General features: G+C 50.1%; 1 protein-coding gene across 18 annotated transcripts in view; it reads right to left on the minus strand.

The window, feature by feature from the left end:
* The window catches only part of CACNA1D (calcium voltage-gated channel subunit alpha1 D), a 303,873-nt gene that overhangs the window by 11,750 nt on the left and 276,681 nt on the right, over positions 1-15,442 (minus strand). For all 18 annotated transcript variants that reach the window (XM_086697894.1, XM_086697896.1, XM_086697903.1 and 15 more), the window contains one exon: positions 11,044-11,174. In XM_086697894.1, the coding sequence (XP_086554020.1) occupies positions 11,044-11,174 (131 nt within the window). The remainder of the gene's footprint in view (positions 1-11,043; positions 11,175-15,442) is intronic.

Genomic DNA, 15,442 nt, shown 5'->3' on the forward strand with positions numbered 1-15,442 from the left:
GAAACATCAAGAAGGCAACTCTAATGTCAAGTGGGGGAAAGCTCTTTCACACGGAGCTGCAGGCATGTGCAGGAAGGTCAAGCCTAGCACTATTGAACAGCCTGCGGCTCAATCGTTCAGTGTCTTCCAGAGCACGGTCATCAAGGGAAGGTGAGCTAAGTCAGGGTTTCGTCGTCTGGTTTTGGATCACCGAGAGGAAAGGGCGATCACAGATCTGAGGCTCCCAAGTCAAAGACCAGGTTTGAGACACCCACTGCCTTGTCCACAAAATAAACATAGGTGACAAAGCACTAAGTCAGTAGCCCCAGGTAAATTATGTATATGAACGCATGTCATGAGGCACCACGGGCTAGGAACACTCCTGAGGTTGAGAAACAACAGATAATCCTATTCACTGTCATTCAACTGATTGGACTGGGTCTGATTAAAAGAAATAGAAAACTATTTATTTGGATAATTTTTAACATCATCCTCTGTTGACGGGTTGACATTTCACTGAAATACACATATAACATAATTGCATCATAAAAACAAAAACGGTCTCCAGCATGTCTTCAATGGTACACAAGATCAAAAGAGTGGTGAACAGACACAGGACAGAGAATTTGTTTGCAACATAAATCATGGAGAAAACTGAGAGGCGGCTCAAGAGGCCACTTCCAAGGACAAATAATGACAACATATTTATTAAAGAGACATCAAAGGAGGATAGAAAGCATCACCCTTCCTCGACACAAAAGCAGAGGTTTAGAGATCATGGTTACGTTTTGCTTGCTCCACGCAGGAAGAAACACATCTTTTGCGAGTCAGGGCCTGACTTGACTCTTTCACATGGGATCTGGGGAAGGACGGGGCGGGGGGCTATGGGAGGTGGGGTGTCTGCTAGGTCTGGGAATGAAGGAAACAGATGTTCCCAAACTTGAACTGAAATGAAGCTTAAGCACAGCACCCTGAATTTATTACATATCACAAAACATGGTAATGAAATTTTTCTAGCACACATATCAAGCTAACAGGTAGCTTAGGCTGCTCCAAAGTTTCCATAGGCACAAATTCCAATCCCAGAAAACTATCTTAAACTCTTGAAAAAATTACTTTTTTTCATACCACTAAAAAAAAAAAAAAAAACAACAACATTTTTTTTTTAAATAAACACTTTACAACCAGTAAAATGATCTGTTCTTTCATTTTTCATATCGGTGTCTACCTCAATCAGCAAAATACTACTTTAATTTGAAACGTGGTCATTTAGCACTTAAACCAACACAATGAAAGCTGTATAGTCATTCCATTAACATCACAGTAGAATTATGGTTTTGAATAAACACAGAATTGCTATAAAATAGAAACATTTTTGATTTAAGATGTCCAATCATATAAAATATTAAACAGAATCAAGCCTAGTTTCTGGTTGATTTTTAAATGCTAGATGGTATCATAAATATCTTTTAAAAAAAGAAACGTTGGCGCTTTGCCTGTAGACTGCTGCTTTAAATTTTAGACACCATTTAATTGGAATTTTATAGATATTTACTCTATAGAATGATTAGGTCACCCAAACAAACAAACAAAAACAAACTATAAAATCTCTCTAAATATTTCTGAAGCAATAGCATAAAACTATGGTATTTTAACATCAGATATGAATATTCATTTACCTTCCTTTCTCTCACCCACTGTTAGGGTGAGTTCTCCCTACCTGGGTGCATGAGATGCCATGCTGGCTGCCTTCCTAAGCTAGCTCTGTCAGACACACCGGGAGCCGCCGGCTCTCAGCACCAGAGAAAGCAGAGACAGACGCCAGAACACTCCCCCGAACATACACTGTAACAGTGGAGATAAGAGATGTGCGTCTCCAGTCGGGACCGGGCCAGGCCATTCATCTTCGGACGCCAGTGCCAGGCTTTCAGACTCCAGCCAAAGACCCCCCCTGTCTGCTATAGCCTGTTCTCCATCACAGGCTTCGCTTGGCCAGGGCCAGCCCTACACACCCGTCTCATTAAAGGCAAGTTCTGATTAACCCTTTAGCAGGATTCAGCCCCTGTTGCATCAGAGGACATTGATTCAGACTAGCTCCATCAGAAGAAAGAACTGGAGACTGAATTCTTATAGAATAAACCAGCTCATCTACAAGCTGTCCTCCACTGCCCCCGCAAACACACAGGCACACATAGCACACACGGGCACACCCTTTCTTTTGTCATCCTTTGCCTCCAGGGAAAATGTGACAGTGGGGCCTTTGCGCCCATTATGCACCGTCCTTGAGTCATATGTAAAGGGTTAGAATCAAGAGCGCGGCACTCCATGGGCCACCCACAGGGATTCTGATCCTGGCTGAAAGGTCAACTGTAATGTCACTGCCTAAGTGACTCCTGGCATCGCACTCAGCAGTACACGTCAAGTTTGTTACCACCACTTTGAAAGATAAAGGAATCTTTTTTCAAAAAAAAAATTATCTAAAGAGATCTATGACGTCTCCCTGCAAGCGATCTGACAGACCTATCTGAGCAACCTTGATTCTTGGTTGTAGTCTGACACCAGACTCAGAGCAATTCCTGCCAGTTTCTTGATAACGGAGTATTACTTAAAGTTCAGCAGAAGCCTCAAATCATGATTTCTATTCTGTTAGCATCTTTGTACCTGCCATAATGATCTCACATACTTTATCCCACTATATCCCGGGAAGCCAGGATTATCCCCATTTGGTTGAGTGGCCTGCCTGACTGACGAAGGCTCAGCTGGGACTCTGGTCCCCAGGCCTGCCCCACCCCGACCACCACCAAGACAAAGCCATTGAGTCTCCAGGAGCAAGGGCTGGGATGGAGTCTCAGTTGTCTGCTCACTTAGCCCTGTGACCCCACACATGACCTCAGTCAAGGTTAACCTTCTTCCATCTAACTTGGCAGAACTCTTGTATCACTAAGGTCAACAGGGAAGTGGACCAGTGATCATAAGTTTTCTTGAAAACTGACCCTGTACTTAGCACACGTCCTGGTCTCAGCTGTGCCGCTCTGAGGAGTACCGATCTTTGAAAACACTATCACACAGACCCCCATTCCTCCAGATCAACACAGGCACGGGGGTATGACCTACGACGCTCCTTCTGAACTTAGCTGGATACAGGGCTCACAGGTAGCTTTATGTCTAGTCAGTGGGTTGGGCCTAGGGTGGCACCTGGGAGGGACAAAAAAGTTCAAGGTAGGGGCAGTGCAATATGCAGGAGGCTCTCTCACTAGGGAGATCCTAAAAGGCTCTAGTACCCTTTCCCTTTGTGGGGAGGGGTATGTGGGATCATTTCCCTAGAGCAGCAGTTCTCAAAGTGTGGCCTGGGGACATCTCCAGGGACTGATGAGGTGACTGTAATGTCCACACTACCAGGACATTCTTTGCCTTATACACGCATTCCCTCAGAGCACAATGGGGTTATTCAAAGCCTATACGACATGTGAGGATGTCACCTTTCTGGTACCTTTGTGCATGCATATTCTGTATTTTGAAATTTTCTGTTTTATTTTTTAATGTAAGTACTGATATACAAGGGCCCTCAATAATTTTTAAGAATATAAAAGACACCCGGAAGTTTGAGAACGGCTGACAGCTCATCCCCAGACAGGCGACACAAACCTTTCTTCAGGCCCTGGCCCCTCACCTCACTTACGATTCCTGTGGTTCTGCTGACCTTTCTCTGCTTTTGGAAGAAATGTCCTTACCATGGCTTCTCTTGAGCTAGCCTTTGGCACTTCTTAATGGGGATTGCCTTCACCATGGCCTTAGAATGACGTACCCTTCCGTTACCCCAAATAGTCACCTCTCTTAGATGTGAGGTATGCCACAGAGAACGAATTTGCACAGTTCCCAACCTAGGAACTGTTAGTAGTTGACAGTAAGCTCCTTCCCATGAAAAATTGAATCATGACATACGAGGGCTAATGAAGGGTGTCAGATTGGTATTATTCAATAGCACACCATGATAATTAAGACCTTTTGCTACTACATAGTATCACCTGCTGTAACTTCTGTTCAGTAATTCTATCTTCTCAAAGTCTTTCGAAAATAATTACTATTATTGTCAGAGGGAAAAGAACTCCTGCCTTTCAGAAAGAGAACAGAAGGCAGTACCCAATAATCCTACGAATTTATAGTTGGGTCCCGCCATAGTGTAATCTATTTATGAAGAGCCAGCCTGGTGCCCAGTCTCGCAGGTTGTGATGGATACTGGCCTGCATCCTGTCTTCCATCCAGGAGCTTAAGAGTTTAGCACCATGGATTCTGGTGTTGGGTACCATGTTTGCTGAGTGGGGGAAGATTCTCAGATAACTTGAGTTGTCTCCTGCAACGTTTCTACACTCAAAGCTACACTCTTCTGGCAAGGTTTAAGGAGGAAGGACAGAGGCGTCTGCAGTCTGACTGGACGCCAAGTTTTAGGGAAGCCTTGTTTCCCTTTTGAGTTGAAGTCGGAGGTATACCTCCCGACTTCTGGCTGTTTCCATGAACTGCCCTTGGCTAGCAGCCACAGTCAGTGCCATCACTGAGCAACACAGCCAGGCCCATGTGGGGCCAGAGACTCTTGTTTCATTTAAACCATTCCCTAATCCCATCTAGAAAGTTCACTGCTTTCTAGTTTTTCCTTATTTGGAAAGACTGCAGAGAGGCGTGTGGAAATGCCTGCCATGCACGCTGCTTGGGGGCTGTCCTGCTGAGACTTTACCCTACGGAGACTCCATTTAGCAGTTGGCTGGTCACACTGGACCTCTGAGACAGGGCCCCTTGATTGTTTAATAAGCTTGACGTTCTGGTGGATCAGAAACAGGGGGTCATTTATCTGATGGGGAATTAGCCCCACACCTGTGCTCCCAGGGCTGACTAGCCTCCTTTTCAGGGACGATACACCAAATTCTTAATAAACGGTACATCCCAAGCACTCCCTGATCGGTGCAGAGGAGACCTTCAGACCAGAGCACAATCCCAGAAATCCCTGCTACAGCAGGCATTAGCCTTTTACCGCCTAGACCACAGAGGGATGTGGAGAGGGGCTAGATGTTGGCAGGGGGGCCACCGCTGTGAAGTGGCATGTACAGACAGGCTTCAACATCTTCGCAAGGGGTGCAACCATCCCGCGGTGTGCTGGCCGGCTTTCGACCCCACCCCACATCACTGCCCTGGGCGCTGCGTGAAGTCAGACCTGCTCTTTGGCCCCGCAGACTCTGCTGTGAGAATCCATAAAGCCCACCATGAGCTCCCAGACTTACAGTAGTCTACACAATGGGAGCAGAATCAGGGGCCAGACCTGTTTCCATGAGTGAGGCCAGGGAATCCACTTAAGTGCAGGCAGGCCAGACCACTGGTAACATAAGCCACTGCGACCAAAGGGCAAAGGTCACAGTACAAAAGACAACACTGGAACAGCCCTCAGGGCTGGGAGGGACCCTGACAGCTGTGCCCAGGATGGGCCTGTAGGCCTTCCACTGACACTGTTCTTCCTGTCGGTGACACCACTTGCCCACTTGAGCTGCTCCTGCACGAGTGCAGCCAGGAACAGGGCTTCCCCACGTTCTGCCGGCCCTGTCCACCACCTTCCCCATGCCCCCTCATGCACGCGCACACACGCACACAGCCTCGTCTGCACTGACCAGGGCAGGCAAAAGGGGCTTCTAAGCCTTCTTTTCTCCAGGTGCTTCAGAAACTTCTAGTTTTCACACTACAGTTACTTTTGAATATTGATTTCAAAACTCAGGTTGGCTCCTCTGGGGGTCTTGGGCTCAGCACTGGATGTACAGACCTCCTTAAGCACTGCTTGTGATCGGCTGAGAATTTCACACGGGACTCCCTCATGAAGCAACTTCTCAGCGAAAGTCTACCATTTGTAAGATGTGAAAACACGACCTGTACAGGTACCTCTGTGTACATCTGTATACACTTCCCAGAGATCTTTGAAAGGGGAGAACTCTCTTTCTCAGTGGATAACTACAGTACAGAACAGAAAAGAGATCAAAGAAAAACAAGAATTTCTTAAAGTTCTGGTAGTAAACAGGCATAGGATATTATTATTGTTGTAGTCTTAATAATAAGCAATTATACGTTCAAAGTGCTTTACAATCACTTAGCTATTCCTCACAACAGCCCTGTGAGGTAGGTCGACATTATTACCCCCATTTTACAGATGGGGAAACTGAGGCACAGAGAGGTTAAGTGTCTTGCCCAAGGTCACGCAGCAAGTGAACGCTGGAGCTGGGACTAGAACCCAGGTTCCCTGACTCCCAGTGTCCTTGAAACTAGACCACACTGCTTCCAAAGAGACATCCCCAGACTGGCTTTGAGCACGAATTAAAGACGGACAATGTTGGATGAGGTTTGGGTGTGGTGGTGTTTCCCGTGGACACGTTAAGATGGAACCTGAGGTGTTACCTGGACTGGTTTGGGCATGCGGGTGTATGTGTTAGTTTAAATGGTGTGTCTGAGCTTCCTGGCCTGCCCACTTCTCACGCATTCTGGACGGGGTCACTGCAGAGAGTGGGGGCCGGAGGGTCAGTAGGTCATGGCGGACTGGCATATAAAAGGAACTCTGTCAGCTCGGTGCCAAGGGGCCTGCCAGTCTTTGGGAGTTCGGACAAACTAGGGACGCAGAACTTTGGAACAAAGTCAGCTGCCCACCTTAGGCAGGTCTGCTTAATCTTTTTATCGTGTTATTTTTTACTGGCCAGCATCAGGAAGTTGTGTTCATTTCATTCTCTGTGGGGCGGCTGCCCCCCTCCTTTGCTCTCTCTCTCTCTCTCTCTCTCTTTCCCTTTCTCTGAGTCTCTGCTTGGAGGGGAAAACTGTTAAACCTTGCACGTTCCCTTTCATGAAAAAGAGCCACCGTGAGCAGCGTCCGCGACAGGAGGCCATGGCTCTGCGGATGAGCCACGGCCCCGCTTCCGCCTTCTGGAGGAGTGCTTTGCTTGGAAGGGGTCTCCCTGGGGCCTTGGGTTTGCTTTTTTCCTGCATTTCTCCCGAAATGCTGTTTCAGTAGAAATAAGCCCACTTGAGACTTTTCCCTTTCAAGGCCTTAGCCACAAACGCCTTCCGACTAACGAGCTTGGTGCTGTAGCTCAGGCAGAAAATTCTAAAGCATCCGTTCAAGCATCTGAAACAAACGAATCAGCCAGTGAAATCTCATCTGTTAGCATCTGTTCTCTTCTTAGATTAAAAAAGAAAAAAAAAAGCGCCTTTTTTTATGGCTTTAAATGGACTCATGCTTTTAAAAAAAGAAAAATACCTCACTATGTTTTCAACTAAGGTGCCTAGGTAACAGGAGTCTGACACTGCACAGGTTAAGTGTCTGTGGCGTGAGTTCCCCTCTCTTTCTGCACCGAGCCTCCCCAAGGTGACCACGTCAGGGCACACCAGGGACTAAGAGTCACTGGGTTCCCGTGTGCCACCCCCACGTCCGCTCGACCACCTGCATCCCCATCTGTCAGCTGGGCCGCGGGCTTTCACATAAACCCTAACGACTTCGTTCTTTACAAGCTGGGAATAATGGTGTTCTCCCTCAACCCAACTTCCAACCAGGTGAGGAAGAGACCATCCCGCTTAAGTCTCCCTGTCATTAACGAAGGGCAGGCTCCCATCTGGGATGCCTGGGGGATAAGTCTCCTTGGATCTCACCAGAGTGTCTTTTGCACAAAGGAAATCCTTGGATGTTGAAAGAAAAAGAAATGAACAAAACTTTTCCCACTTTGGGATTTTTTTTTTTTTTCTTATCCATGAGACACTGGACTAATTCATGTCTGTATCTTGCATGGAAGTCTTCATCTGGAAGGTCTGGTGGGGCTTTACTATTTGAGGGGAGGGGACTGAGCACTTTCAAGGCTGCAGAGCTGCGTTCCTTTGTTTACTTGCTCTTGGCGGAAACTTGCGGGTCAGTCGGATGCAGCAATAATGGATGAACAGCAGATGTGGGGTCAAACTCAAGTGAATATGGCACATGGGGGGTGGAGGTGTGTGGGGGGAAACAAAAAGGCAGCCTGATGCAGCTTCTCTCCCACCCGCTCTCTTCCCACAGAGGGTGGGAGAGAAGGCTGGCTTTAATGAAGATGGATGGACAGATGGAAACTGCACACTCATTCAGACCACAGAGGCCAGAGGACACCGGGTGCCGAGCTCCTCCCCACACACGGATCCAGGAGCTCAAGCCATTCTCCCTCATGTAGAAGGGGACACCGCAGCGGGTCTGGACAGAGGGAGACCAGACGGAGCCCATGGGGTTGAAAACCACAGTGCATCTGTGTGCCCTTGAGAACCATTCCACGGGGAGCAGAGTGTGTGGACCAGTGGTGATCCCGCTCAGACAGACTGCACTCTACGCAGCACAAGCACGCACATGCCTACGTCCTCCTCCCGCGCTCACACTCCACCTGCCATGAGCAATCCGTCCGTCAGCGTGTGACGCCCGGGCTCGGCGAGAAGCAGCTCATCCCGCTTCTCAGCAGACCACGCCCACGTCCGTGTGCTGGACCTAGTGACACTGTGGGTGCCGCTGTCATTCGACCCTGTGGCCCTAGCTCCACGGCATCACATAATATTTCATCACACAGAGAGGAAGAGCCTCCTTGCGCTTACTAAATGTAGAGTGACAAATCACATTTAAAGCCACTTCTAGGGCAGAGGAGGCCAAAGATGTAATTAGAATTATCCTTCAAGGAGACACAAATTTTCTATTTTTCATGTTTGCTTCAGAATCCAAAGCACTTTGAGAATTTATCTGTCAAGATCACGAACACAATTTAATTTTCTAGGCTGTGTACTCAACGTAAATTACAGTCATAGCCTCAACTCCAACCAGGTGTAGATGTGCTGGTATTATCATCTAACAGGAAACGTTTGGATTTCGCCAGGGAAATGAAACACTTTCTACAAACAACAAAATGAAAAATGTTTGGGAGAAAAACATTATCGCAACACATAATGTAATTGTCTTTTACCCACGACTTACAAACGTAGTTTTAGCATCATTTGAACCTGCAACTTAAAAGACTCAGGGAAGCCCATCCATGAAATGTGATAATTAATTACTCAGCCATGTGTTGTTTTTCAGGTTTTAAAACATCAAGACACTATATCCAGCCACTAGAGCAGGAACTGAAGCCATCTGGTTGCAAAGTCTTGGGGATTCAGGAAAGGGATAACTCTGTATCCAGGTGACCATCATACATGCCTTCCCCAGAAAACAGAAGCATGTCATAACATGGACATTACGGTTACTGGAAATTATGGCATAACCATCCACGAAAGAGTATGTTTCCCCCTCCAGAGAAGTCATCAGGTCCTACCAACCCCACCAACTAGAATCTGAGAATAGCAAGCAGTTTCCTACAGGCGGAGGGAACCATGACACTCTGAAATCCAGCCAGTCTAGGTCTCCAGGCCCAAGGCTGTTCAAGGAAGCTCCTTCAGAAACTCGTTCATCACACCTCCTCCTTGCACCCAACCTGGCCACGCTGCTCTCAAGAGCCCACGGATGGACCAGAGGCCCGTTCAAATCTGTAAGCACGTCTTTTCCATTTGCTTCGTCTCTCTAAGGCTACTTGTGAACTGTGATCACTTTTGAGGACTGGCAGGGCCAGAAGAGAGAGCTTTACTCGCAAACTCCACAGCCTGAGACGGCAGTGGGCCATTGGACCGGGCCTCTGATTCACCGAGCCACCTTTAGGACAGGCGATGAGAGAAACAAAAGACCAGAAACTGTCTTTAGTTGCTTCCCCTAGCTCTGCGGCTGTCTGGGCAGAACAGAGGCTTCCTCATGAATCCTCAGGTCACTGGCACACAAGGTCATCTGCTAACCCAGCATCTGCATGTGCACCACATTTCTTCACTCACGGCCATTCATGCTCCCATTCTCTCTCTCAGCGAGGCCACAGACCAGCCCTCACCGCACCTCACCGGCACTCTGGACACCAAACAACGCTGGGACCTTCTCCTCGGAAGGGACTGATAGAAGGACTGTTCCAAACTGAACCCTGTTGATAACTACACGGCCCAACCTGAGACATGTGATAAGAGGGACATAAAGGTAATTTTAGAGTAAACAAATTAGCAGGAGAAAAACATCCTTGATCTTATTCATGATGGACTTCAAGCACTCGGGGAGCAGAGATGATGGGGCTTTTGATTAGTTTGGACAGGTGTTTCTGACAGCTTGCCAACAGTTCCCTCGTGCCGGTTCTTCATGCCTTGTCATTCCCTCTTTCCCCTGCCTTTCTCCATCGCCAGCACTCACTCACAAGCTTTCCTGCCTCGCCCCTCTTCCTGCAGGCTTCACGGTGACCCCCTTCCTCCACATACCTGCTTCCCAGGCCAGAGCTCTGGGATTACCCAGGATTCTACATCCTCAAATGCACGGACCCTGGCCGGAACCAGAGGTTCTACACTCCGGGAGCCTGGGGCAGGCCGGGGCTGGCATAGGGGGAGGGACCAGAGGCTGGCCTGGGCACAGAGCAGTGTTTGCACAGCGCAGAGAGACAGACACACCGCAACACACGTGCGCGCACACACATATGCACGTACACACACATCAGGAGGTGATGGATGTTACTGAAATGGACCGAAAACCAACAAGCAGTGGGGTAAGAAACAAACAGAAACAAAACAAAGCACTTGCGTTCAGATGGAGAGCTGTTTCCGGGGCAGCTAGGGCCTGAGGCCAGGGCCAGGGGTGGGGAGGTGGGTGCCTGCCTAAGGTTAATGCCTTTGGAGAAGCCTGGAGGAGACAGGGTGCAAGACGAGCGCCGGCCCCCCGCCCGCCAGGGCTGTGCCTCTGCCGCTGTCCTGGGGGCCCTGCCACAAGGGCCACGGCAGGTGCGGGCACAACAGAGAAGAAGCAAGGAGAGGGAGGCACTTACCTCGGAGCCCAGAAATGACTAGTCCACATTTTGGGGGGTGTGCGGTATCTCAGTTTAAACAAAATCCTTGTGGCACTGCTCAACCATGAATAGTCAGCTCTCTAGTATTTCAAATAAGCTTGTAAAATCGTTAGTGAAAAGAAAAGGTAACAAAAGGACAATTCACCTGTAGGGCAATGGTGGTGTTCTTCGCAGGGTATTTTCCCACCAGGCCTTGTTCTTTCCGTTTCTTGAATTTCCTAAAGTAGTCCTGTATCAGGAAAGTGGCATAGAACTTCCCCACGGTTACCTCATCATCTAAACGGAGAGACCAGACAGAGCTCTCCCGAATCAGCACATTTGCACCAGGAGCCTAAACTCTCTCGCTCGGGGCCGGGGCTGGGGTGGGGTGGGACTGTGCACAAGGCACTGAGCTCTGGGCTTAGACACGGGAGACTAAATCTAGCAAAAAGCAAGGTTTTGCAAAGCAGTTAAGGCTCAAAATTAGAGTCAGTCACACGAACTGATACTCAAAAGTTGCAGAAAACAATATGTTTGTCATGAGTTTATTAGAGCAGCGTATTAGTAACACTATGAAGTGCTGTCTTGGTTATTTACTTAAAATAAAAATTACAAAACAAAAAGAGGCTTCCTGGGTCCTATTTTCACCCCTGTGCATAGGGATTTGCATGTGTAATTACCATGAACACCGAGGGCAATTAAGCACCCAAATCCCGATGCTTGGAGATAAAGACAGAGACCTCAGAAAGTGACAGACAAGCTTGGAAGAGGAGGAAGGTTCAGGAAAGTGGCTGCAAACCCAGATTTTCACGTGCCCCCGTGACTCTGTTCCAATAGCCTCCATATGCCATTTCTGCGTTTGTGACCCAGAGCTGCTTGTTTTCGGCACAGCGAGCGACAGCTCCAACTAACCTTGGAGTTGAGCTTATTTCTGCTTTAATGGGAAACAACTCCAGCACGTACCGCTGGGGGCTGGAACTCTGCTGAGCATTTTAAAGGTGATGCATGAGGCAGAATAGAGGCGCTGGCTGTCTCACGGTAAACCACGTCGGTGGTGCAGGTGTGCTCGGGGGTGTTGGCCAGCCTCGCTCTCCCTGGGGTGCACGCCCCCAGATCTGCAGTGGCTCCTAGGCAAGAAGCTTAGGGCCCCAGCGCTTGTAGAGGCCGAGAGGAGGATGGGCGGCCGGCCCTCAGGCTTTAGGACAGCTGAACTTGCACCCAGGCCACCTTCCCCTCACAAGAGTCGCGTGTTGATCTGGGGCAAGGGGCTTGTGGAGCTGTGAACACCACAGGAGATGAAGCCCCGAAGCACTCGGCCTCCTGCCTGGGCTGGAGGACAGTGAGCTGGCAGCCTGCTGACAATGGCATCCACTGCAATGATGGTGGAACGTGATGGGTTAGGGGTCACTGGGACCCTCTGTATTCACTAATGCATCTGGGTGGGGTTCATTTGTGCCCATGTGGGACGCGTCCCCGTCTGGACACCACTAGTGTCCTGCCAGAAGCCACTCAGCGTTACTGAGTAAGAAGATGCCTTGGGGAGGCCGGCCTTGAGAAGTGTGCTGCCTTCCTCCCAAACCTCAGCCAAGAAGTCCTGGACTGGTGCAGGGGTCACCAAAGTGACCAAGGCTTTGGGTAGCTTGTAAAAACATGTCCTACATCAGTCTCAGGCTGGTCCAAATGGCCTAATGATGTACTGTCCATGGGCAAGGAGGCCAAGAGGTGAACAGACCGTCCAGGTCTCAGGACTTCAGCCCGGCTTTGCTCCTAAGCCCCTCCGCATTTTGCCCAGGATGCATCTGGAATACTGGTTCTAGCTGCTGTTACTCTGGGGCACCCACGCTCCCAGAGGAACTCCACGTGGGTCTCATGGCCTCTTCACGACAGCTCTGAGATGGGGGACCTGTTGGTCCCTCCGACAGGCGGGGTGGGGCTGAAGGACTTGTCTTGGCCAGTGCAGCTGGGATGTGAGCCCAGGGCAGCAGGCCTCCCAACCCTGAGCTCTCCTCCTCGTTACCCCCTCAGGGACAGCCCAGCTCTGGCCACATAGAGGGGCTTCTTTGGGGCTGCCTCCCCCAGAGTATAAGTCTCTGTACTGAGCTGCATGCCGTGGGCGGCTCACGGCTGCCAGCAGACAACCCCGGGAGCCCAGGAAGACTCTGCCTACCGTACTACAGCTGTCCCCTGCAGCCCATGGTGTCACGTCTTCTCCGTGGGCTCCCAGAAAAATACACTGGGTCTGCAGAAGGCCCACCTCATTCCATACTGGGACGTTTCCCGAAAATACAGGCCTAACCCTCTTCTCCCTTGAGCCAAAATGGCCCAGGGGGCTCCTGAGGGAAGGTCTTGGCTCTCCCGGCCCAGAACCAGGGGCAACAGGGGGCTCAGCGCAGACCATGGTTCTGCCCGAGCGGCCGCTCCAGAGCACAGGCAGGCCCACCACTTGGCCTTCTCCACTGAGATGCTAAGCTAATTGAGGCTGGGCTGAGGATGAGCTCTCAAGAACAGAAAAAGTCAAAGCTACAGCAGGTTAGAAAAGGAAGGGACAGAAGGAATGGATGCAGTGAGGCCATCCAGGCTCAGGCCTGGAGAAAAAGAGATGGGGTCAGCTTTTTGCACTCTTCGGGGCAAAGGAGACGGAGATCCAGGTCAAGGAGTAGAGGCCCAAAGGCAAGGACAGCCTCTGGGAGGAGAGGGGACTTCTAAAGAAAGGGCAAAGAGCCATGAAATGGCAGAAGACTAAAGAGCGGAGCAGAGAGAGAACATGAGCAAGATGCAGAGATGGGCAAGGAGACCACTTAGCCCAGATGGTAGAGAGAACGGATGGGCTGTGCCTGCAGCCACAGGCCCCTGCACTGTTCCTCCGAGGCTGGCCCCTGGATGTCACCTCCTTCTCAAGCTTGTGATGGCCTGGGGGCCACCTCACACCCCCTGGGCTACAAAGCTGTCACCAGTCCTGTAAGGGGCTCCCTGAGCACCTCACATGGGCCGGTCCCAGGCACCGGGAGCAGCCAGCCTGGCGGGGTCTGCTGCTCCGACCGGGTTACAGCCTGAGCCCCTTGGCCCTGGGGATCTACCCGTCTGCTGGCCCAGAGGGCTGGCCCAATATTCCCATTTTCCAAGGGTGCCATGATGTGGGCGAGTCTGGGAACCCCTGGTCTACTGGAAGAGAAAAGAAAAAACAAAGAGCCAAGTGGAGAACGTAGGCACTAAACCCTGCCCTGACTTCATTCAGAGTTTGTCCCCCGATGCCTGAGAAGCACTGCCTCGTGAACCTCTTCAGCGCAGTAGCACTTATCTGAGATTGGGCCTGGGTGAGCACCACCCCAGGAGCATATCAATGATGGGAGCTCCCACGGCATTCTACCTCCTGCCAAGGCCCCACTGCCTTCTTCTTGGGTTCCACCAAGCCCCCTGCTGCCATTCTGGAAGAGGGTAACACCTGTCATCCTGAACCCCGATCTTTTCTAAGAAATAGAAAAGGCCAGGCCCAGTTATTGAGCCAAGAAAGCAGAGGGATATTTAGCCTCTGTTGGCAGTCTAGCAGGGCTAAAAGTTGACCTGTTTTTCGGAGGAAGGGCGCTTACAGGGTGAGCCAAACTCTAGACCTTCTCTTTCTGGTATAATTAAGAGAAATAAAGCTTCACAGTGATGTGAACACGCTCGCCAAGATGTCGGGGTGAGACTGGTTTGTGAAGGCGGTGGCGTGTGAACAGAGGTGAGGTGAGGCGGGGGGGGCCTGCCGGCCCTGGGAGGAAGGTTTACTCGGAGGGGCGCAGCCGCTATTCTGAAGCATGCATCTGTGTTTCAGAAACATCGTAGGGGAATACGGCTGCCAAGAGATAACCCTGATTCCATGCCACCACCCTAAAACAGAATTGCTTCAGAATATTCTGAAAGACTGAGACTTGAAAGGAATGGAGGCTGCAGAAAAAGCTCAAGCACATCGTTACAACAATTTTAAGAAAGCAATTTATCTAAGCCATGCGAGCACTGGGTGCAGCAGCTGCGAGGAAAAGAACGAAAACCAAAGAGTCGTTTTAAATGTGCAGTATCCGTTCTCCTGTGGGGAGCCAGCGTTCTCTACGTGGGAGTGTGGGGGGTTGTTGTTGTTGTTGTTGTTGTTCTTTGGTGTTTGGGGGGTTTTGCTTGTTGGTTTTTTTGCCTTTCTCATTTCTTTGGGGCCACCATCCCCTGCTCTGAGCAGGTGGCTCCACCAGCTACGGGGGACTCCGTCCGGTGGCAAAAGCTCACACTGTTCTCGCTTCATGCAGAGGGCCAGAGCGGGCCACCATGCTGCTGTCTCTGTCTCTCTGCCACCCAAGAGCCAGAATTGTCACGTCAGAGAGAGAGGCCTTGGCCATGTCCTGGCCCAGGGTCCTGGGTCGGCTTCTAGGCCTGAGCCAGGACCAACCTGGAAAGCGGCAGGAGAGGTGACGCTAGAAAAGTTCAGTTGGTCGTAAAGCACAATGGTGCTCACAATGGGCCCAGGGCTGGGGACGGCTAGGATGTGGGCGTGGTGGCACTAAGCCTACGGATGCTGCACCTTTAAAACGTGGAAATAA

This window comes from Puma concolor, chromosome A2 (genome assembly GCF_028749965.1).
Source record: "Puma concolor isolate L17-30 chromosome A2, mPumCon1.1.hap2, whole genome shotgun sequence".
Classification (NCBI taxonomy): domain Eukaryota; kingdom Metazoa; phylum Chordata; class Mammalia; order Carnivora; family Felidae; genus Puma; species Puma concolor.